This window comes from Caretta caretta, chromosome 1 (assembly GCF_965140235.1).
Source record: "Caretta caretta isolate rCarCar2 chromosome 1, rCarCar1.hap1, whole genome shotgun sequence".
Lineage (NCBI taxonomy): Eukaryota > Metazoa > Chordata > Testudines > Cheloniidae > Caretta > Caretta caretta.
This window is the reverse complement of record NC_134206.1, coordinates 274,146,364-274,169,710: the sequence shown is the minus strand read 5'-3', so window position 1 is coordinate 274,169,710 and position 23,347 is coordinate 274,146,364. Positions and strand designations below refer to the sequence as shown.

At 40.3% G+C, this 23,347-nt stretch overlaps 1 protein-coding gene across 8 annotated transcripts in view; it reads right to left on the bottom strand.

The window, feature by feature from the left end:
- Positions 1-23,347, bottom strand: part of ATP2B1 (ATPase plasma membrane Ca2+ transporting 1) — a 126,750-nt gene that overhangs the window by 41,056 nt on the left and 62,347 nt on the right. For all 8 annotated transcript variants that reach the window (XM_048835616.2, XM_048835608.2, XM_048835615.2 and 5 more), the window contains exons 3-6: positions 10,093-10,290; positions 6,230-6,484; positions 6,023-6,148; positions 2,583-2,720 (exon numbers count right to left, since the gene is read on the bottom strand). In XM_048835616.2, the coding sequence (XP_048691573.1) occupies positions 2,583-2,720; positions 6,023-6,148; positions 6,230-6,484; positions 10,093-10,290 (717 nt within the window). The remainder of the gene's footprint in view (positions 1-2,582; positions 2,721-6,022; positions 6,149-6,229; positions 6,485-10,092; positions 10,291-23,347) is intronic.

Here is a 23,347-nt window from a genome sequence, read left to right as displayed (position 1 = left end):
TGAAAAAACTGGGGGTTTCGCAAGCATAGCTATGTCAGCTAGGCAATGTGATTTTTAACTAACCCCCCCCCACCCCTATCTAACATATCTATGCTACAAAGCTTTGCAGCATAGCTGAAACCTGAGCCGGGAGGTAACTACTAAATCTGTGGTTTCAGTTTTGGCAATGTTTTAACAACACTGCAGATGAGAGAATAAAGACTCAAATACATACATATTTTGAAATTTAGAATCACAAATGCAGGACTGGAAGGGACCTCGATACATTATCTAGTCTAGTCCCATGCACTGTGGCAGGACTAAGTATTATCCTTCTAGACCATCTCTGACAGGTGTTTTTCTAACTTGTTCTTAAACACCTCCAATGACCTTCCCTTTCCAGGAGGTATCTGTTAGGACAGTCTTATTTCTTAATGTCCTGTCTACATAGACATGGCAGACTTTTGAGTAACTGTTTTGTGTCTGGTCATTTGCTATATAAGAGAATGCCAAAAACCTTTGTGGATACCCACTAATGATAAACTGCAACGAAGTGGCCACCTGGGCAACTATGTCAAATCTGGATAGTTTCACATCCTGTTTTGTGTTAGGAAAACCACCTCAGCCTTCCTAGAAGTCAGCTGCAGAAGGGACAAGATCAAGATCCTAAGATCAATTGCTGCAACTGCTATCTTTTTCTGTGGGACCACCACTGCTGCTCCCACCTCTCTTCCTATTGCCCTTTCCTGAAAGCACCAGCATCTCCTGCACCAGCTGCTTGCTTCCTTTCCCCCGTATCCCTCCCGCTCCTATTGTGAAGGCTACACAGTTCCAGCTCTCCAAAAAGTGGCTCCCCTCTTAAATGAGTAGCAGGTCATTGCTCTTCACTCGTCCACTCACACTGGGGGGGAGGAGGAGCTATCAGGGAACAAAAGTGCACATTTTCTTACCATTTGCCCTGAAGGACCAAAATTTGGACACTCCTAGTTTAAGGCAACCCATTTACAGATCTGAATACAAGGCTGAACTACATTTCTATAGCTTTTACATATAAAAAACATTTTAATTAGGACAGAAACAAAGCAACTAAATAAAGCATTTTTAACTGAAAATTGATATGCAATGACACAAAAGCCAGTTTGAATAGGCTTCCAGTACTACCTTTGACAGAAGTAGTTATGTTTTCTACAGAGAAAACCCCGCACTGGTTACTTCAGTCTGGTTTCTAGTCTAATTCAATAGGCTATACAGCAGTAGTTTCTACTATAAGCCTAAATGTATCTGGGTAGGAGAAAGACTCACCACAGCAATCAGTATGTGCCAGACAAAGGCTGACATCCAGTCCATGCTGCTTAAATATGTATTCTAGGTCATTGCCTTGACTATTCTCTTTGCCCGGGAGGGGGCCATGACTTTAGTTAAGTGGACCTTTATTTCCACAACAAATGCTAACTTGATAAATGGTTATTGTCTGAAACTGGAAAGGTACCCAGGTTGACACTTAAGCTATAAAATAAAAACCTTTAACACATGGTCTTCATGATTTTTGAATCCTCATAACTAGGCTGAGGATTTCTCTGCAGTTTTGCATTGTGAATGAATTCAGAGAGAGCTGTTTCCAGATTTATGAGAAAGAGAGATGTTCTTTGTTTTTGAAAGTGCACTCAGATTATATATAGGGACAAGTCAATATTGAACAAAAGAGCGCTACTTGCCAAAAGGGCTGTCTTGTTCTTTGTCTGCTTTGGCTAATGTGAATTATATCAGAAAGTCTGTGTTAAAAAGATAGCACTGAAGGAGGAAGGGAACAGATGCATTAACTCCATTCCAAGGGGTCAATACTTGTTTGGTTTTTCTTAAATTTAAAGAATTAGCCTGCTTTACCTGAAGCCTTTGTTGATTTCTAATAGGAGTAAGAAAAGACAGGGTTAAGAGGAGAAAAAGATACTCTGTGTGCTCAGCTACCATAAAAGGTTCCAAAAGAACTGTAATTGCCAACCATACCTTCAGCTACTGTTTTGCCATAGTAACCTGGCCCACCTTTTAAGTTCTGGGGATGTTTCTGGGATAAGATATGGAGTTGTGTACCTCAAAAGGAACATGGAATTATTTAAGATAGGAAGAAATATAATTAGCCTTTGGCAGAGATCCTAAACCAGAGTATCATCCCCATAAGAATTTATATAGATTATTATGGAAGGAATATTTTGCTTCAGGTCCTTCCCAACTTCCTGGGAAGACATTTTTTAGTGAGTAATGTAATGATTAAGGCCCTCTTCTAGGATTCCTCATGTTTATCTCTGGTACTACTTAGCTCCAATAGCCAGTTGCCAGAACTGAAGTTATGGAAAGAGTCACATGGAGTATAAGGAGTAAGACAACTTTTTCCAAAGAGCTGTTCTCCATTGATTTGTCTTCTTGAGAAGAAGTAGATGCCATGTTGAAACATTTTTGGCTGCAAGACATTACAGGGGAACAGGTGCTCTGCACAGGCCATTGCAATCTGATTGACCTTGCCAAACAGTACCAACAGGATAGGAGAACATAAACTTTAAAGAATTCTAATATTACATTTTTCAGCCATTTAAAATTTCAGTGCTTACTTTTCTTGTCCTTTTTCTCCTTCTCTTTCTCTTCATCATCTCCTCCAGCCCCAAGTAAGGTAAATATAATTCCAGTTTGAGAGTTCACACCTACAGCAGTAACTACCATTCTTCCAGAGCCTTCCATCACATGAGTACCTGAAACAGAGTACATCTTAATACTTTTCCCTGTAAGTGTAAAAGTAGCTAGCTAGCAAAGCAATAAAATCAAATGTTATGGGGTTTTTTTTGTTGTTGTTTTCAATAGAAGAGTCACTAAATACTTAAATTATATATGATCCGTTGGTTTGTGTTTAAAATTGTAGAAAAGTTTGAACAGACTGTTCTAATTGGATGCTAGGGCAATCTGAAAATGCATTAGGCATTTTCCCGCACTTTTTTCTGCTATTCCAACTTGTTTTAAAAGAAACTCTCCCGTTCACAGACCAGGCTTTCATTCTGCTTAATCCTGCAATGAATTTAAAGAGTCACATTCTTATGTAAGCTACTTGCCAACTAAATTAGTTAAAAAGCTAGCATTAATATTACAACTGTACAATCAGAGACAAGGCAAGCTCTTAACGAGTAAACACTGTCTTGACAGCAAAATAAATTATATTCTTAACATATTTTAAAATACTTTGTCTAAGAGTACATATCAGCAGTTTAGGATAAAATACCCTACGGGACATCACTGTTATCTCAAAACCTGTCATCATGAAACTAAGCAATTTAGAGGTGGGGCTAAATTTAAAAAATCCAGATATGTTAAGGTATAGAAAGATAGTTAGGGTATCCAAAACAACTCTGCACAATAGAAAAAATTAAGCGTTTAGTCCGTCTTTAAAAATCAATTTACCTTCATCTGAAACTATGAACGTTTATAAGTTAGTCATTGCCATATCTTAACATGTTCAATTTTTTTTCATAGTTAAAACTAAATTTGCTGGATTTAGAAGTATATTGTTTTGGGATAATTACTACATCCTAGTATTATTTTTTTTTTTTTTTCCTCCCCACGGTCAATTACTCAGACATTCTCAAAAACTTAATCCAGGAATTTGAGAGTGCTTTACAAACAGTTAAGTGTTCCACTAGTCCTGAGAGGTAAGCAAGATTTGAGTTTGTAAATATGGGAAACTGAAGCAAATGTTAAGTGATTTGGCCAGAGCAACACTGCAAACTGGCAGAACTGTGAATCCAAGAATTGTCTTCCTCCTTTGTTCCAACTACTAGAAAAAAATGTCTCCCCAGCTAGCTACGTTGTAGGGACTAAAAAATAATGTAAAGAAAATTATCAAGCTTCAGTCACTTCTGCTGTTAAGTGGTGAGGTACAATTGTAGGAGCAGGATTTTATATTTGTACTATAAGAATTAATGTATGATTTGATCATTCTGCCAGCCACCCTTTTTGAATAGCAGAAAGGAATTACCCTCTGGGACATCGGTAGAAATGCATCTGACAGACTGCCAGTGTCTGTACTGATGTTAAGGCAGGGAGAGGCCAGAACAATCCTTATGACTGATTATGGTCACCCTTTTGTTTTAGGATAAGATTTCATTACAGTATTTGCTATAAGGTCTTGCTTCCTGTACGCATTGCAAACTAAATTGTGTAATTTTTATCCTGTCTGAAGGTCTCTGTAAAAGACCGTTTGTGTGAATGAGTAATGTATGCATCAGGAAAAGATAAGGTGTGAAGGCCATTGTTAAAGTCAGATGGTCAAGGAAGGAGGAGTGAAGAAACTTAAGCACACCAGAGAACCATCAACGCACATCAATGAGTGAAGAAGGGCAGACTGACGACCCTGAGGTGGAGGCTAACACCCCTAAAGACAAGACAACTGATTAAATCAAAACCAGGACAGGATGACCCGTTCCAAGGTGTTTTGGAATGGTAACATCAAAAGTTAACACCAATTAAGGAGTAACCAGTCACAAACTGACAGCAAAATCCAAAGACTTCAACGGGGGGGGGGGACGGGGGGGGGGGGGGGGACGGGACGGGACTATAAGAACAGGGTGCTTGGCCATGGGACTTTGGGTTCATTTTGCCACAACTCCAGGAGCATCGGATCGCAACCAGCAGAGCCCAGTTCCCCTCTGCAACCAATCTGGCTGCACATTGTAGGGAGAATGGTCACTTTTGATAAGCTATTACCAGCAGGAGAGTGAGTTTGTGTGTGTGGTTTTTTGGAGAGGGGTGAGGGAGTGAGAGAACCTGGATTTGTGCTGGAAATGACCCACCTTGATTATCATACACATTGTGAAGAGAGTGGTCACTTTGGATGGGCTATTACCAGCAGGAGAGTGAGTTTGTGTGTGTGTGTGGGGGGGGGGGGGGGCGGAGGGTGAGAAAACCTAGATTTGTGCTGGAAATGGCCCAACTTGATGATCACTTTAGATAAGCTATTACCAGCAGAACAGTGGGGTGGGAGGGGGTATTGTTTCATGGTCTCTGTGTGTATATAATGTCTACTGCAGTTTCCATGGTATGCATCCGATGAAGTGAACTGTAGCTCACGAAAGCTCATGCTCAAATAAATTGGTTAGTCTCTAAGGTGCCACAAGTACTCCTTTTCTTTTTGCAAAGACAGACTAACACGGCTGTTACTCTGAAACCTAGATTGATCCAGACTCTGGATTGGTAACTATAACCCTCAACTGGCGGGGGGGGGAAGGGGGAGAGACGGGACAGGACGAGAGAGAGAGAAAAACATATGCTAACTGCTGTATTCTCAATGAATGCAGCATATTGCCTTCTTCCCTGAAAAAGATCCCATGTGCTTCTTATAATCATAACACAATGTTCTCTTCTTTACAGGCCACCTTTAAAAAGTTGAACATATTTATGTAGAATATAGAGCTAAAAGGTTCTCCCCTCTCCCCTGCCAAAACATTGTGTCTATGCTTGTGCTTTGCATTGGAAATTTCATATTGTCTGCCCTGAGATTATGCTGAGTACAATACTCAAGAAATGACAAAAGAGACAAGAGACAAAGCTGAAGGCATTTTTACAGTGTTTCGGTTTTGTTTTACACATTTAGCTTCCTTGGTTAACACTGTGAATGGATAACATTAATAAAGTGTGCCATCCAACAAATCCTCCAAAAAAACCAAGACCTGACCAGACTTGATATTGCTGGTATTTCAAAGATAAACCTCAAAAAGCTTTCTAATATAAGCTTTCAGGTCTGGTTTACATATCATAAATGAGAACAGGACGGCCCATTTTTAGAAGAGTCTTTTGCAAGTCACTTCGCAGGTGAGAAGAGCGAATATATACAGACTTATTAGGCATTGCCTCTGATGGCAGAGTCCCGATAGCACAAGCCCTCAGCAGGGTCATTGGATCCCGTAGGAAGGCAAACCAGAATTCTAGAAATACACAAGTTCCAGGGTCAGTTATAACTTAGTATCAACTACTCCATTCGATTAATTAAATATTAATATTCACACACCTGACAGCATCATAGGATCTTTATCCAAAGTCTTCTTAACCTGATCTGATTCTCCAGTCAATGAGCTTTCATCAATTTTAAGGTCATTTCCTTGAATAAGTACACCATCAGCTGGCAGAAGATCACCTAAAATACAGAGCATTAAAAACTGCAAACTTGAAACACACTATTAATAAAGTCAAATAATTGAGTTAAATATATATTCACCATATTTTACTTGCGCAATATCCCCAACAATTATGTCAGCTACTGGTATTTGGATAACTTGTCCACCCCTGATGACAGTGAACTTCTGTTCTTGTTCGATGCGGCTCTGCAGCCCCCTAAATTGTTTCTCTTTACTCCAGTCATTGAAAGCTGTTACCAATACCACACAAACTACAGATAAAAGGATTGCAGCTCCTTCAATCCAACCTGTTTCACCTTCCTCCTCTTCTTCACCAACAGTCACTGCTCCACATACTGTAAGAAATAAAGACTTTTTTAAAGTTCAAAAACAGACTCCTTTGTAATCCATATGAACTTTCACAAGGAATACATTTACACTGACTTTAGTCTGGTAACAGGATTTCCTAAGAAAGACTTAAATTAAAGCTGGTCAATGTCTCATTCAGAGATTAGAAGAGAGAGCAGAAACAAGTAGGATCTTATGAGAGAAGTAGTGTAGCTCAGAAACTCAGGACGGCAAAGAAGGATTTCAGTGGGAAATATAGGTGCTCAGCAGTTTAAAAATATCAGACCATTTATTTAGATATCTGGAGTTAGGTGCTTAAGTCTGAAAACTTAAGGGTCCTTATCACTGCAAAGGTAACAGCTATCCAGCTCCAGCAAATCATCTTTGTTCACTTTTACCCAGCAGCTGCTCAGTGACAAGATTTTGGTCAGTTGCCCTACTACTATTCAGAACTCTGCCAGTAGTGAAACAGAAGAACACCTGTTTCACTCTTCCGGCTGCTTGGAGAAAGCTCTGAGCAGCTGGGGGAAGATCCAGAGGAATGGAGACCTTTCCTCCCCTCCTCAACAGGATGTGAAGTGGAGTACCAGAAGAGCGGATATTTAACCTCCCTTTTCAGTCTCCCTCTCATCTTCCCAAAACAGTTAGGAAGAAGCTCTAGGCAGGAAAGGAAGAAAAAATCCCTCTCTGTTCCAGCAGCTAAAACGATGTGGAGCTTTAAGTGTGCCAGATAGTTAGTAGCTAGAGGCTTATTCAAAAGATGAGTCCTTGAGAGGGTTCCAACACCACCATCTTGTCAGAAAACCCTAGTACTCTCCCTATCTCAACAGCTATGTGCTGCATGGAAGCTGATCTCTCCCAATGTTTCTCTTGACCTCGCTGGTGGATCTTCACCACAGTCTTGTTTGACTACAAGCATTACCTGGTATATTTTTTCCAGTCCTGAACAGAATAAGATGAGATACTGAAACTACAAAAATTGGCATGTTTTCAATCTAGAATTAATTTCTAGTTTTCTGAACCACCTCGAGTCTTCCAGAGCAGACAATGCTGTTAACTTCTGTTTACATGAAGAAATGCTCCCCCACCCCAAATGTCACAGTAGAGGCAAAGGCTGCAACAGTGGATTTTCCTTCAAATTTTGAACCATAAAAACAAAAGCCATGCTTTGACAAAAATTTTAGTTTGAAAATTTCGAGAAACTCTGGCTAGTACTTCAACAAGAGTGCTTCTAAACAACCTGTAAAAGGTGGTTGTGAAACTTATTTTGGATTTATAATTGGAACAGTTACTAAATTCTGCCATCCAAATTGGCAACAGTAGGAGTAGTATCTGGATGATCTGCAGAATTCTGGAGGACTGCTTTGACTATTTCAGAAGTTGTAACAACAAAAGCAAAATAGGAGTTACTCTTAAAAGCTTTGATTTAGCAACTGACCATTATATCAATAGCATGAGGTAGGGTGGATAAAAACCATTAAAAAAAATCCAGTTTTTGTTTAAATTGGATTTTTAAAAATAAACATGTATTTAAGTTAAATCTATTACAATTAAATTTGAAATTGATAAATTATGTTACAGGATAAACTTATTAAAATCTATTAAAAATAACTTAAATTAAACATTTATCAGTATATGTGTTTGCTGCCAACTTTTAGAGAAAAAGTCAAATCACTGAGCTGGTATAAGGCACTGGCTAAGCACCTGGAACCAAAGCTTGTTGAAATGCTATGCCAGCTCTTGATAGCAGTAGCCTCTTCTGAAGGTACGGAAAAAGTTTTCTTCATTTCTGTTTATTCAGCTAGTTCAGTTCAATGGCTAGTACATTCAAAGTTAAGAAATCAATTGGGAGTTGAAAAAAAACAACCCAGGAAAGTTGGCTTTCCTCTTTCCCTCTATGAATAAAAGAGTTAGGTGTGAAAACATGAGATCTACTAGTTTTAAAATCTTTAAGGATGTGACCAGAAATAATCAGTTCTCTTCACTAACTACAGTTAACACTTTTTAGTTTTACAAATCAGTTAGTTTTAAATGCAAAACAACGTTCTGTTAACTTTGATCATTTTTTCTTATGTAGCCACCCATCACATTTGTTATATTTATCTAATGCAAAAAAAAAAAAAAAGGAATTTGAAAATGTATTTAATTTACATTTTCATCCAGAGCTCAACACAAATCAAATGAAAAAAAAACTCTTGTAAATTAGAATTTAATTACTCACCATTTATAATATATTTAAAAATTAAGAATCCAAGTAAAATTCAGACGTAAATTAAGCAACATGATTGCTTAAATAAATGTGTACAGATATCCTTTTGGTTAGCAAAACACTAAATTTAGTGTAAAGGCTATAATTAATTGCAAATCAACACGTGTTAATGCTTACAACTAATGAGAATCAACCTTTCAGAAAAACTAAAGTACAAATACAAAATGATTTAAATTGATTTAAATCAATGCATCCTGCTTGTTGATTTAAATCATGATTAAAATCGATTTTATTTAAAGAAATCCACCTGGCTATAAAGTGATCCTTGAGCTATACTCCCAACAATTCTGTTTAGCTGATATTTATGCTAGTTTCTGAAACAGCAAGAGTTCCTCAAATTCAGTCAGGTCATCTGGGTTGTCTCCCTTAGGTCTGAAGGGTTTTAGAAGATTCTTTGACAATGGAGAAAAGGGCTTGGTGACTCAGACCTGTGGTCACATTTGTCAAAAGAACTAGAACGTCCAAACTGAACTTGAGAAGAACAGCAGAGTTCTTGCTACAAGTTACCTATGCAGCCTGGATAGGGTTTCCCTTTGTCTTGATAGCTGGGTCAGCTTCTACAACCTCATGAAAGAGGTCTGGGAATGGGGTGAAAGAGCACCAAACTGGAAACACTTGTGTGTCCATTTTTATTTAGTCAACACTTCTTTGCATTCTAGCTTCAACTTGTCAAAGCAAAGAAGCCTCCTTTATGTTTGTCCAAAAAACCCAAACAAAAACCCTCACTGAAGGCCTGATCCAAAGCAGGTGCTGAAGTTTTTAAGCTGATAGTTTGAGTGACTGTACAGACAGAACCTTTTCATTTCTGAAATGGAGGATCAAAGACAGTGTTAACTATCATTTACAAATGAGAAACAGAAGACTACTAGATATGCCAACTCCCAGTGGGGGAGGGAAAAAAAAACACCTGGTGAACACTATCTGGAAACAATTCTGTTTATTCACACTCTTCAAGAAACAAAAGCTAAATATTCATTTGCATTTCTTTGCATGAAAACATGAACTGTGTGGGCTGTTTACTTTTGAAGAGTCCAGCAGCTCCTGCTGCTTATACCTCACTTGAAGTATTAAAGCTTGTGTATATCACCACTTCACAGTCAAATGTGACTATGTACACAGAATACTATTGGGATTGCTATTTTAAATGCAACCAATGCACCTGTTTTTTTATGCTAGTGTTATCCCAGTAGAGAAGTGAAATGTAAAACAAGCAAAATTACTTCGAATGAAAATGTTCTTGGTTTCCATTGGCTGATTAAAATTGATCTTATGTAAAATTTACAACTGAAGTTTCACAACACTGCAATTTACATATATTTAATATTTCTTGCTTTAAGGTTTACTTACCAGCTTCATTCCCTCCTGGAGGCTGGTAAAAAGAAAGGCCCAACGATATTATGGCTGCAATTTCTAATATAATTAAGGTAACATCCTGTAGTGCTTCCCATACTAACTGAAGAAATGTTTTTGGCTTTTTAGGAGGTATAAAGTTCTTCCCAAACACTGCTTCTCTTCTCTCTATATCTGCTGGATTTCCACTTAGACCTAAATATTTAAAAAAAAAAAAAAGTCAATTTCAGCGTTTGTTTTTTTATAATCATATGCATTTCCCATTCATGAAACTCTGCATAAGCCAGAAGCGTCACTGTCTACAACCACAGCTAATTTAACAGGTAGGAATACAGCATGATACTGTATATTAAATACTTTCAAGGATGATTCTTACATAATACAACGTAATCTTTAAGTTATTGGGGTTAAAAAAGTAGGAAACTGAATGACAAATCCACCCAATTTAGGCTTAATCTATTTCTGCCTTTTTTATACCACTTCAGAGAGAATTGTTGTCTATTACAGTATCTGAACATATATTTATGCCAGACAATAGATAAGACTGAATTGGTAGGGAGCTCCAACTACCACACTGTGGGGCACCGAGAAGTTCTCCTACATTTCATACTAAGGCCAGAAAAGACCATTATGATCTAGTCTGACCTCCTGTATAACATAGGCCATAGAACTTCCCCAAAATAATTCCTAGAGTAGATCTTTTAGAAAAAGATCCAATCTTGATATTAAACTAGTCAGTGATGGGGAATCCACTACAACCCTCAGTAACTTGTACCAATGGTTAACTATTCTCACTGATTAAAAATTTATACCTTATTTCCAGTCTGAGTTTCTCTAACTTTAATTTACAGCCATTGGATTGTGTTTTACCTTTCTCTGCTAGATTGAAGAATCCATTATTAAATATTTGTTCCCATATTTCTACCCTAGTCAAGTCACCCCTTAAACTTCTCTTTGATAAACTAAATAGATGGAGCTCCTTGAGTCTTTCACTATAAGGTAGGTTTTCTAGTCCTTTAATCATTCTCATGGTTCTTCTCTGAATCGTCTCCAATTTATCAACATCCTTCTTGAATTTTAGGCACTAGAATTGGACACCGTATTCCAGCAGTGGTTGCACCAGCGCCAAATACAAAAAGGTAAAATAAGCCCTCTATTCCTACTTGTGATTCCCCTGTCTGTGCATCTCAGGATCACATTAGCCCTTTTGGCCACTTCAAATCATACAGGGAGCTCATGATGGTTGTCACCTCCTCGGATCCCTTGGTCTGGTCCCTCGTTCCTATCCTTCAGTTTCTGGTTCAGTATTTCTTCAATATGAGCCATGTTCACTTGGATTATTTTACATTTTCACATTCCATATTACTGAATTTTTCTCCAATCAGCTTTTCAGCACACCACACTTTATGTAACCAGTACACTACACATGTGCAAGCTTCAATTTACATAACTTCTGCATTTTTTTAGATCATGTTTTGTGTTACCCTGTTACTAGGTCATCCCACTAAAATGCTTCTTGCAATTTCAAGTTTGTGTTTTGACCTCAAAACTTCCAGCACATTATCTTTGTTCTGTTCGCAATAGAATCATTTTAAGAAAATCAGCAATTCTATGCAAAAGAATTGGCAAAACCACACTTCTGCTAGCAAAGCCTTGGCATAAGTGTTTGCTCATACAAACTCATTCACTATCCAGTTACAAATCATTAACATATAGTTATCAGAGCTTTTAATTGTACCCTTAGCAATTCATTTTTATATTTTTAGTGTCATTCAGTAGGTTATCCTATTCTACCCCTGAAGGAGTGGTGGGGCGGGGGTTTGTGGGGAGTTATGGAAAACATAATTACCCTTTTCTGTCAACATTTCTTATAGTCTTTAAATAGGGTTTCAAAGGGCTTTTTATTCAATGTTCAGTTTTGTTTGGGAATCACTAAAAAAAAACTTCACAGGAAAATTTTGAATGTTGTATTTTGAAGGGGTGTCTCCATTTTAGGGCCTTAATATTTAGTTGCTTTTAACAGTATCCCAACAACATCCATAAGTCAAACATGTCATTATCTGTAAGTTGAGTAACTCAAAAATCCACATATAAGTAGCAATACGACATTCAGGTTGTGGCTTGCATTCTCAGTATGCTAATGCAAACACACAAGGTGCCGGCTGAATTAATGGCACCACCTCTATGATAGTGAGCAATATCACTAACACTTCCCGAAAAAGCAAGATAATCACCAGGTGACTGCTTCATGACTGAACTGAAAAGGCCAAAACACAGGTGAGTAGGCCAAACCCCAATACAGTAACTTAAAGTCATCCCAATTAACATTTTGTTATGTTACTGATCCATTAGAGAACATGCTCGTTTAAAGTTGCACACTGCTCCCTTATAATGTCATTTGGCAGCTGCCTGCTTTGTCCACTATTTACAGGAAGAGCAGCCCATTGCAGCTAGCTGGTAGGGGCTTGGAACCAGGGTGGACCGTCAGGACCCTCCCCCCCCCCCATCAGCTCCCCGTTCCCCTAAATTCTCTGTGCAGCAGCCGCCCAGCAGGCTATCAATTGCCTGCAGTTCAGCTGTCCCTCCCCCCACTGCCTTGGAGCTGCTCCTGCCCTCTGCCTTGGAGCTGCTCCCAGGAGCCTCCTGCTTGCTGTGCAAAAGGGGCGCGGGGGGGAGAAGAAGGATGCTAATGTCAGGGTGTCCCCCTCCTCCCTGCTCCTTTAATTGCTTAGACAGGTTCCCTCCAGAGTTTGCCTGGCTGTGAGTAATCTGGTTCTGAATTACACCCATCAGGGACAGTGGGATATTAAAGTAAGGAAACAGACTTACAAAAATATTTCTCACCCCCACATTTTACTCTTAAAAGCATAAAAGTTAGCAATTTATGGAAACTCTTCAACACAATCCTCCTCAGTGGGATCTCTCACTTTTTGCAAGTCCCTGAATTTGGTCTAAATCCTTTGAGAGAGGCCTGCCTCCACTCCTTCTAGCTGCGTCTTCTGTTCTTGTGAGGATACTGCATCTTTAGAGAAGTCCACCTTTTAAAAGAGTATCTGTCCCTCTTTGGTAACATAGAAAAAAAAAACCTACTACAGCTCTCCTAGCCATATGAGCAGACCAGTAGGAATTCCAGATAGATGGTGGAGGGGGTGGGGGCTGATTTCCATGAAGAGTCCATTCAAAAGTAAAGGAGTACTTGTGGCACCTTAGAGACTAACCAATTTATTTGAGCATAAGCTTTCATGAGCTACATCGGATGCATCCGATGAAGTGAGCTGTAGCTCACGAAAGCTCATGCTCAAATAAATTGGTTAGTCTCTAAGGTGCCACAAGTACTCCTTTATTTTTTGCGAATACAGACTAACACGGCTGTTACTCTTAAACCATTCAAAAGTAGAGGCCCTGGAGGTAGCAATCCCATTGTTTCACCTAGGTATGGCCATTCAGTAGTGCTCCTTGATTGCTCTGTTACAGCTTTCTGAACATGTCAAGTTCCTACTACAACATGAATGATCTAATCCACCACTGTTACATTTCTGAATGGCCATCAAAATCAAATGAAATTCCCAATGAGACAGACACATTCACCCAAGATTTAGCTCAGGTCTACTCTATAACTTCAGCAGCTCTACACCGATGTAACTTGCAGCAGCCAAAGTTTGTATATCACTAGGGTGAATGCATACTGGGAATGTGTTGATACAAAATGCAGAACACCACAGGTGAGTATCCCAGCTTTCCACATGCCCATCATCTGGAGCAATACCTTTTGGGAATTTTCACAGTGAGTTGCGGTAGAATAAGGATGTCCAGGGATATCTGGGACTTAGGGGTGAAGTTCCCAGCCTACTATTCCTCGATCTCATCAGATCATCCATATCCCATCATTTTTTTTAAAAAAATCCCAAACTCTTTGGCAATTCTCCGTCTTTGCTATCCCTGACAGAAGCACAGAACCCACAGAGCTCTGAACTATTCTCATGAATATGCAAAGACAGGATGTACGTATGATTCTCCTGTACTTGCAGACCTGCAGGAAATACTGCAACAAATGGGAAAGTGAGGATGTCTTTAACAGTTTGCTGAGAAACAATGAAAAAAACTAATTCAAGGTTGCTGGCGGCATTCACAGAGCAGCTGCAGATGGAGGAACCACTTCTGGGTCTGAAAAATGAGCACTGATGATGGGATTGCATTGTAATGCAGGTTTAGGACTATGAACAGCTGCAGAACTTTCAGACGTGAAAGACCACATTCTTAGATCTGTGTGCTGAGCTCATCCCAGCCTAACAGTGTGTGGACACCAGCATAGGGTGACCAGATGAAATGGATAAAATATCGGGACACATGGGCGAAGCACCGCCAGAGCAGCAAAAGCTGCAATATCGGCCCCAGTCCCACCTCTTCCCACCCTGCTCCGCCCCCACTCCCAATAGGACTGCATCAGGACTGGGCCTGCACTCACTGGCAGTGGGAAGTGCAGCGACCCGGCCCCAGCCATGCCGCTGGTGAGCAGTTCCCCACAGCCCCCCAAGCCAGGCCCCCCCACACACAGAGGCCTGGGGCCTGTCATAAATATAAAGGGAAGGGTAAACACCTTTAAATCCCTCCTGGCCAGAGGAAAAACCCTTTCACCTGTAAAGGGTTAAGAAGCTAGGATAACCTCGCTGGCACCTGACCAAAATGACCAATGAGGAGACAAGATACTTTCAAAGCTGGAGTGGGGGGAGAAACAAAGGCTCTCTCTCTCTCTCTGTCTGTATGATGCTTTTGCCGGGAACAGAAAAGGAATGGAGTCTTAGAACTTAGTAAGTAATCTAGCTAGATATGCGTTAGATTCAGTTTTGTTTAAATGGCTGATAAAATAAGTTGTGCTGAATGGAATGCATATTCCTATTTTTGTGTCTTTTTGTAACTTAAGGTTTTGACTAGAGGGATTCTCTATGTTTTGAATCTGATTACCCTGTAAGGTATTTACCATCCTGATTTTACAGAGGTGATTCTTTTACTTTTTCTTCTATTAAAATCTTCTTTTAAGAACCTGATTGTTTTTTCATTGTTCTTAAGATCCAAGGGTTTGGGTCCGTGTTCACCTATGCAAATTGGTGAGGATTTTTTATCAAGTCTTCCCCAGAAAAGGGTGTGTAGGGTTTGGGAGGATTTTGTGTGTGGGGGGGAAGGGGGGGGCGGAGAAAGACGTTTCCAAGTGGGATCTTTCCCTGTTATATATTTGACAGACGCTTGGTGGTGGCAGCAATAAAGTCCAAGGGCAAAAGGTAAAATAGTTTGTACTTTGGGGAAGTTTTAACCCAAGCTGGTAAAAATAAGCTTAGGGAGTTTTCATGCAGGTCCCCACATCTGTACCCCAGAGTTCAGAGTGGGGAAGGAACCTTGACAACCACATTCTTAGATCTGTGCGCTGAACTCATCCCAGCCTTACAGTGTGTGGACACCAGCATAGGGTGACCAGATGAAATGGACAAAATATCGGGACACATGGGGGAAGCACCGCTGGAGCGGCAAAAGCCGCAATATCAGGATAAATTGCATCCTGATCATGCATCAGTCAGGACACGGGACAAAGAACTAAAAATCAAGAGAGTCCCGATTTTAATCGGGACGTCTAGTCACTCTACACCAGCATGAGAGTGGCATTGACGGTGGATAAGCAAATGGTGATAGCACTTTGGGAGCTTGCAATGCCAGATTCCCCATTACCCAGTAACAGTCATTTTGGAATTGAAACTACACAATGGGGGCCACTGTTATGCAAGTGTATAGAGGCCATTAATCATCTACTACACAGGACTGACTCTCAGCAACCAGTAGATGGATTTGCAGCAATGGGTTTCCCAAATTGAGGGGGGCGAAGGGGGAAGAATAGATAGCATGTATATTCTGTTTTGGCACCAGCCCACCTTGTCACAGACTACATCAGCAGAAAGAGTACTCTCCTATGGTTATGGTTAGAGGGATCACCAGGGATGCTCGCAGATATCAATGTGGGCTCATCAGGGAAGGTGCATGATGCCTGTATCTTTTAGAACACAGGACTGTTCAGAAAGCTGCAAGCAGACACATTCTTCCCAACTTGTAGATTGTCACTGGCTATATTAAAATGCCAATAGTAATTCCGGGCCTATTCCCTTGCTCCCGACTCATGAAGCCATATGCTGGCCACCTTGACAGCACCAAGGAAAGATTCAACTACTGGCTCAGCAAGTGCAGAATGACAGCTGAATGTGCTTTTGGTAGATTCAAGGGGCACTAGTGTCTACGCACTAGACTGGATTTCCGTGAGAAAAATATCCCAATGGTTAATGGCTTATGTCATGTCCTGCTTACAATGAGGCAAAGAGGAAAAGTTGCCACTAGGGTGTAGGTGGTGTAGCGGTCTGCCAAATTTGAACAGCCAGGCACGGGGGCTATTACAAGAGCTCAAAAAGAAGCTATGCAGTTGAGAGAGATTTTGAAAGAGCAATTTAATGATAACTCCACTGTTAGAGTTCTCTGGCCCTGGAGCTTTGAGTACTGCTAAATATTTATTTATAAATACGACTGGGTGTTTTCCTGAAGCTATGCTTTCTGTGGCAGCTGGTGTGCATTTACGAGTTCTGTTTGCTTTGATCACAACAATATTGCAGCATGCATAGCAGTACACTAAAGATCGTGATTCTCCAAAAATATAAAAAACTTCACTGAGTGGGAAAAACAATACAGAGAATCAATGTTAAAATTTTGTATAAACAATTTAACAGAGTAAACATTTATGTCCCTTCGAGTGCACAAGGTAGTCAGTTGTGGATACAAATACACCAACCACAGTTCTCACAGATCACATTATGTGTAGCTGTGGTTTTCCTTCATGTCCTCTGGTGTGGAGTGCCAGTGGTAAGGATGCACCCCACATCACATTTTTTGGGGTGTAGGGAGCAGCCACCATGGAATTCTACAAGAAGTGCAAAGAAAGGCGAGTCTGGGGCTTTTGGACCTGAAGGGCAACCAAAGTCTTCAGCCTGTGAACGAACGTAAGAAAATGCTCCTTGTTCTGTTGGGCCTCCTGGGCCTCTCTCCTGTCTCATCTTTCTCCATGTTGTTCACTGTATTGGCTCTCCAAGTCCTTAGTTCATAATCTGATGCAACACTGCAGGATCTCTCAGAACACATACCCCTTCTCCTCGTTTTTCTCTTCCTCATCAGGGTCAGGCATTCTGCAGGTATGGATTAGACTGCCTCAAAGCTGCAACTCCGGGAGCAGATAAAAACCAGACACACATGCCACTGGATTTATGGTCACAATGGAAAGGGAAAGTTTCAAAACCTGTTTTCCCTATTCCCATAAACACTCTAATAAGAAATGCTTATTGACACTTCAGCTTTGGAGCATATCAGCACAGCACTAATTTCCAGCCCCAGCCATGGTGAGCATGGTCTGCCAAGAGAAAGGGGGTGAGTGCGAAGAATTTTCTGCTGCATGAAGCTATAAAATTTTCAGACTATTCCATGGGTATGAGTATAGGGCAATGTACACTGAATATTGGCACTATTTTCCATCGGTGGTCATGGTGTTAGCACAGTGGTGCCCAAACTTTCTCTTGCACCCCCCTCCCCCCTTACTAGTAATGGAATGTGTTCGTCCCCTACCCAGGGGGCTGAGAGCAGGGGCCAAGGACCTAGAGTGGAGGGCAAAGTGGGGCTGGATCGCCTCCCTCCCACGTGGGGGCTGGCCCAGGCTCCAGCCCCACAGTGGGCCTCCCAAGACGATCCTCTGTGCCCCACAGTTTGGGGACCATCATATTAGCAGATCTCACTCTCAAAAGGACACAAAGGCACAGAAGAGCTGCCCAGGCTTGTATGCTGCTAGCTGAATTCACTACTGAGTGGCATGGGAAAGTCTTCTACTGCAGAGGAAGAAATAGAGCAGCCATCCCTAGAAACCTTTGGAAAAGAATGCACGGTATCGAGATCTCTCAGGGGGATAAGAGGCACCCCTATATACAAGAATGATGTGCTCTGCATGCTCCCTCCTGTCCCTATGGCCTAATCCAAATGGGGAATGAAAAGCAGATGCCAGTGCTACTTCTACTGAACCTCGCTCTTCATGTACGAGTAAAATAATGAAAAAAGTCAATACCTTTTTTCTTGTTAACATGTGGATGGGCCATTTTAAACATTCGAACAATGTAAGGAAAAAGGTATGCACACACTTACTGAGTCCCCTTGCCTGTCATCAGGCTCCATCCGTGTTTGCCTGTTGGGATGGCTAGACCATGGCAGTGTCTCAAACAGGTCCTGGCTTGCAGCATGGCTGGAGTCCTCTGCCATGTCTCCTCCTTTTGCTGTTCATGGTATAGGTCTCTATCTTGGGCTCTTCCAAGGTATCCACAGTAGTCTGTGGGGTGCTGGTCTGGTCTCCACCAGGTATGGTGAGCAGTCCCTTGGTGAAGCAGCAAGTCTGCAGCACAGCATCAGATCTACTGCTGTACTCCCTGGCCTTACTGATACCACAGTTCCTTCACTTTCACTATACACTGCTGCCGATCCTGTTGTACCCTTTTGCCTACATCTCCCATGCAATCTGGTTGTAGGTGTCCACATTTCAATAGCTTGCCTGTAGTTGTTTGCGCACAGCTTTTTCTTCCCACAGGCCCAGGAACTCCAATACTTCCTGTCTACTCCAGGCAAGAGCACATCTAGTATCTGTGTGCACATGGAGCTGGCCTGGTCATTTGAACAACTGCACACAAAGATGAGCTACTAGGTGTTCTCACAGAGTTGGGCAATCAGATGAGGAAAAATTTAAGAAGATGGTGGTTTCCAGTCTCTATGACTCCTGGGCAGTGGAGTTTAAAATTGTGACCAGAGCAGTCACTTTTTCAGGGAATGGAGCATTGTGGGACAGCTGCTGGATAACTGTTAGGATCAACACAGGTCATGCAGTAGCTGCACCTGCATGATGTCAACCTCAGTAGCCACCCTCATAGCCACCTATGCCATTCAGGGAGATGGTTGTACTGAATCATTTTAAACAGGGTGCTTTTGTGAGCTTGAGTGCAGACGCATGCACAAACAGGTTGGCGCAAGGTGACTTACACTATTATGTAGTGTAGACTAGGCTTTGGTCAAAAGGCAAATCATTCTTAATTCTGTAGATCAAAAAGACAAAAGAATTGCCAGTATGGCTTCTTGAGTGTAACTGAACGTGGTTTTTGCTAACATAGCCTGTTTCAAGCCCAAGTTTGGAGAATGTTTGTCATAATTAAATTGTATTAAAACTAATGTGAGTTCACTCAACCGCAGATTGCCCCATTTGTTCTGGTACATGCAGAATTGAACACTAAACTTTAAGTGTAAATCTAACACCACACATTTAGTTCAATGACTAGATAAACTGCTAGTGACTTAAGGAATTAATAGTTGAAGTTAGTTATAAATTCAATAGTTTTAGAAAGCTAATGTTCTCCTACACTGGGAGTAGAACAAAGTTATAGGAATATTTTAAAGTCACTTGCCTAGGGTGGGTTTATAGTATGCTGTATACACATTTCAAAAGCCTTTGCAAAAGAAGTCTTCAAAGAGGAAAGTCAGTAGTAGTAAATACAAACAAGAAGGTAATTGGTTCTGGAACTGTTACACATTGAAGTTTAAAATTAAAAATCTATCAGATTTTATGGAAGATGAAACTATGAAGACAACTTCTGCTGTAACAGTTTTCATGCAGCTATTTTGAAAGTCTTCCCTTTTTTAGGCTGTAACTGCCAAAGCTTAATTTCATTCCCAAGTAAGGATGACAAAAGTTCGTAAAGCAAGAAATGCAACAAAATAACTGAACACTAGAACTTCAACTGTACTTGCGGCTAGTCCTCACTTACGAGTTGTAAAGTCAATTGGAAATGTAGCACAGTACAAAATGACAATGAAATATGTATATACACAATTTTTAAAGTTTTAAGCTGTGTAACTGCATATTGGTCAACTAATGTTTTAAGTTATGGATCTACACGCTGAGTTTGATACCTATGCTGAAGCTGCACAAATCTCAGTTATGCAGCCATACTGCTAAGTCTAGGTTCCTCGTTCATGTTTCCTTTTGACATTAATTTAATAATTGTTACATTACAGTCACAATCTTGGCCTGGTTGGAGGGGCACTTAAAGAGAAACTTGACCAGCCCAACAGGTTATATATAGAATGTTGGCATTTTAAGAACCGTGAGGAAAGGAAAGCTTGAAGCTATACCTAAGGAAAGAAAGCTTTCAGAAAGGAAAAAAGTGAGAAAGTACTGGGATGCACGGAGTTAACAGCACAGAGTTTGCAGAACGGAAAGACAGAGAACAGACAACTAACAGGCCATGGGGATAGTGAAATGTACTAGTTCATTAACTTTTTTAGAATTTTTCCATTAAATTTAAATGTCAAATCATTTCATTGTCCATTACTGTTACCAGAGTTGCCAGCTCACCAAGAAATTCTGTGATTTATATACAGTAATTTGTGGTCCTTCTGTGGAATTTAGGTCTAAATTGCTGCATGGTACACAGGAGTATAAACCACAAGAATTTTTATATCCTCCATTACAATTACTCACCTATTTAAATAAAGTGATTTGGTGTCTGTCCAGAGCCATATTTTTCAACTAGGTGTCTCAAATAGGAACATTTTGCTAGGTTTTCAGTTATATTGAACCTGTAAAGCTATTCAGTACAACCTTCCTTAGCGGATCAGTTCCCCCTCAGATACTGGCAATAAACTTTCTCCAGTGTATCAGCATATTTACTGTACACTACAATAATTTTGAATGTATGGATGCAGAGCAAGAATTTAAACTGGGCATAGAAATCATGAAATCCCTTTCTCTCCTACTCCATTTAGAATATTTAATAAAAATAAATACTATAGTGGAAGATCATATCTGTGCTGCCAGGCACGCACCATCTCTTGCCTGCATCTCTAGCAGTTTTGATGGCAGATGAAACTGACAATTCCATTAACTTCATCTGTTACACCCTGCTGCATTCACTTTTCAAGCAAAGTAGGTGCTGCTCTACATTGGGATAGCACACTAAGTGGACAGGAACACAACAACAGAAGATACAAGAATATGGCTAGCCTGATTGTCTATGTTGCAGTAGTTTTCACCCTGTAGTCCATGGACTCCTGGGGTGGGGGGGTCTGCAGACTATATTTAAGATTTCCAAAGAGTCTGCGCCTCCATTTGAAATGTAAGGGTCTGCAAATGAAAAAAGGTTGAAAACCACTAGACCAGTGGTTTGGTAGTCTAGCGTCCATTAGTTAAAACATTCAACTGGCAGCAAAAAGCTACTAATTTCATTATGATAAATTTCAGGGATTTGCAGCACATTTTCTACTATGCCTCTAATAATCATGCACATAATACAGCAAGCTTCAGTAATATGGCAAGTCCTGTAGTGAATAGTTGTGCAAGGTCTCACAGAGAATGTGTCTGACATACAATGAGAGTGTACTGAATCTGTTCAGATGGTAGTCTTGCTCATTTAATCTTTCTCCTCATCTCACAAATGACCACTAAGTGAAATTTACAAAAAGTTTCTGATCTGTGACATTTCCAAGCATGTGGGTTCACTGGACAGTTAAAACTCCTCTCAAAAATGGGTTAACTCAACTTCACTACCATCAGTTTACATGGCTGGGGGCTATAGGTTAAAACTGGGGCTCCTGTTTCTCTCACTAGAACCTGCCCATTTAGCAGCAAGGAAACAGGCAAAAGTCACTTGATTGCCAATAGTTCTCTAATGTCCTTCCCACACTTCTCAATGATAGACAAGTTCTCCTGCAATTGACACAAAATGACATGGAAAGAAACCAAGTGTTTCAGCACAGGGAATCATGGAGTATGCTCCCAGACTCATGGGCAAGTGCAGAAACTGTAATGCGGGTAAAGAGCAAGTATCCCCACAGCAAAACTAGGATACTAATCATGTAGATTAACTATGCAGTAAAGAGATACCACAAGAGACTCCACAATTTATATCACTAATAAGTTTCACTTCATTGCCAGTGGAGTGACAAAGAATTCCCCAATGGGGAAAGCAAGATAAAACAGTAGATCCAGGTGGAGGTCAAAGAGATCAGTTCACTAAAAGAACCAGGTAGTGAACTGGTGCTTGAACAGCCTGTTTGGGCACACATGGTAAATCCCAATCTTGAGCCAGACAAGCAACTCCTGACAACTAGTTTCAAACTTGTTAAGTTTGCCCTACCAGCCATGGTTGTGTTTATGATATCCCTACCCTTTATTAAAGGTTTACTCCGATCACAAAAAATAATGAAAACTGGAATTAGTCATTAAGGTACTTCTTGCACACTGTGATAAATGTATCTTGTTTAAGGCACAATTTTTATTACCATTCAAGTTTCTATTTCTACAATGCTACCGTTCCTTTCATGGAACAAATAAATGGTTGTACAACAACTTTTCACCAGTATCTGAATTTAAGACACAAATTATATCGAGTGATCTTTTCATCTGTTGCAGTGGTCTACACAACTTTGTCTCCACTGCATGTGCTCTTACTCATGCTAAATGGTATATTGTCTAAAGATATTTATAGCTGTTCTCGTCCTCACCTACAGAGTTTCATCCTCTGTACATCCTCAAGTTTATCTCCTGTTTGGTCTACTACTCATGTTGCACTCTGGCTTGGAATATTCCAGTCCTCTGCTAGCACAGGAGAAGAGTAGGAAACATCCACCTCCTGACGTTCAACACCAAAACATCTGATGTTCTTGTTCCAATATTCCTGGGTTACTATGTGGGGCTGCTGATTAGTCAGAGTAACAAAACTTACACGGATTCTTAAACTGGTAACAATAAAATGACTGCTAATATGAAGTTGCATAAGTGACAGATGTGTGGACTATGGCAGACTGAAATACAAGAGTAGCAGGAGGTTTTTTGTATCAACATGCAGTCACTCTCTCGGCTTTAAAGAAAAGCCAGCATTTTCCTCTCAGCACCTCTAGTCATATTTGTAATTCAGGATACTTTATTAGAGTACTGAATGATATAGTCAATGATGGTTTTGTAGAATATACAAATCAGCAAAAAAAACTGATGGACAAAAGTAGCTCAGAGATATGCAATTTTATGGTAAGCCTCATTTGTCTGTTTTATAAAGTTGCAACATTCATCCATTAAGTTTTTCATGGTGCTTTATCACTTTCACACTGGTGAGCAAGCAATTTGCAGTGAACAGATCTGAAGTACTGT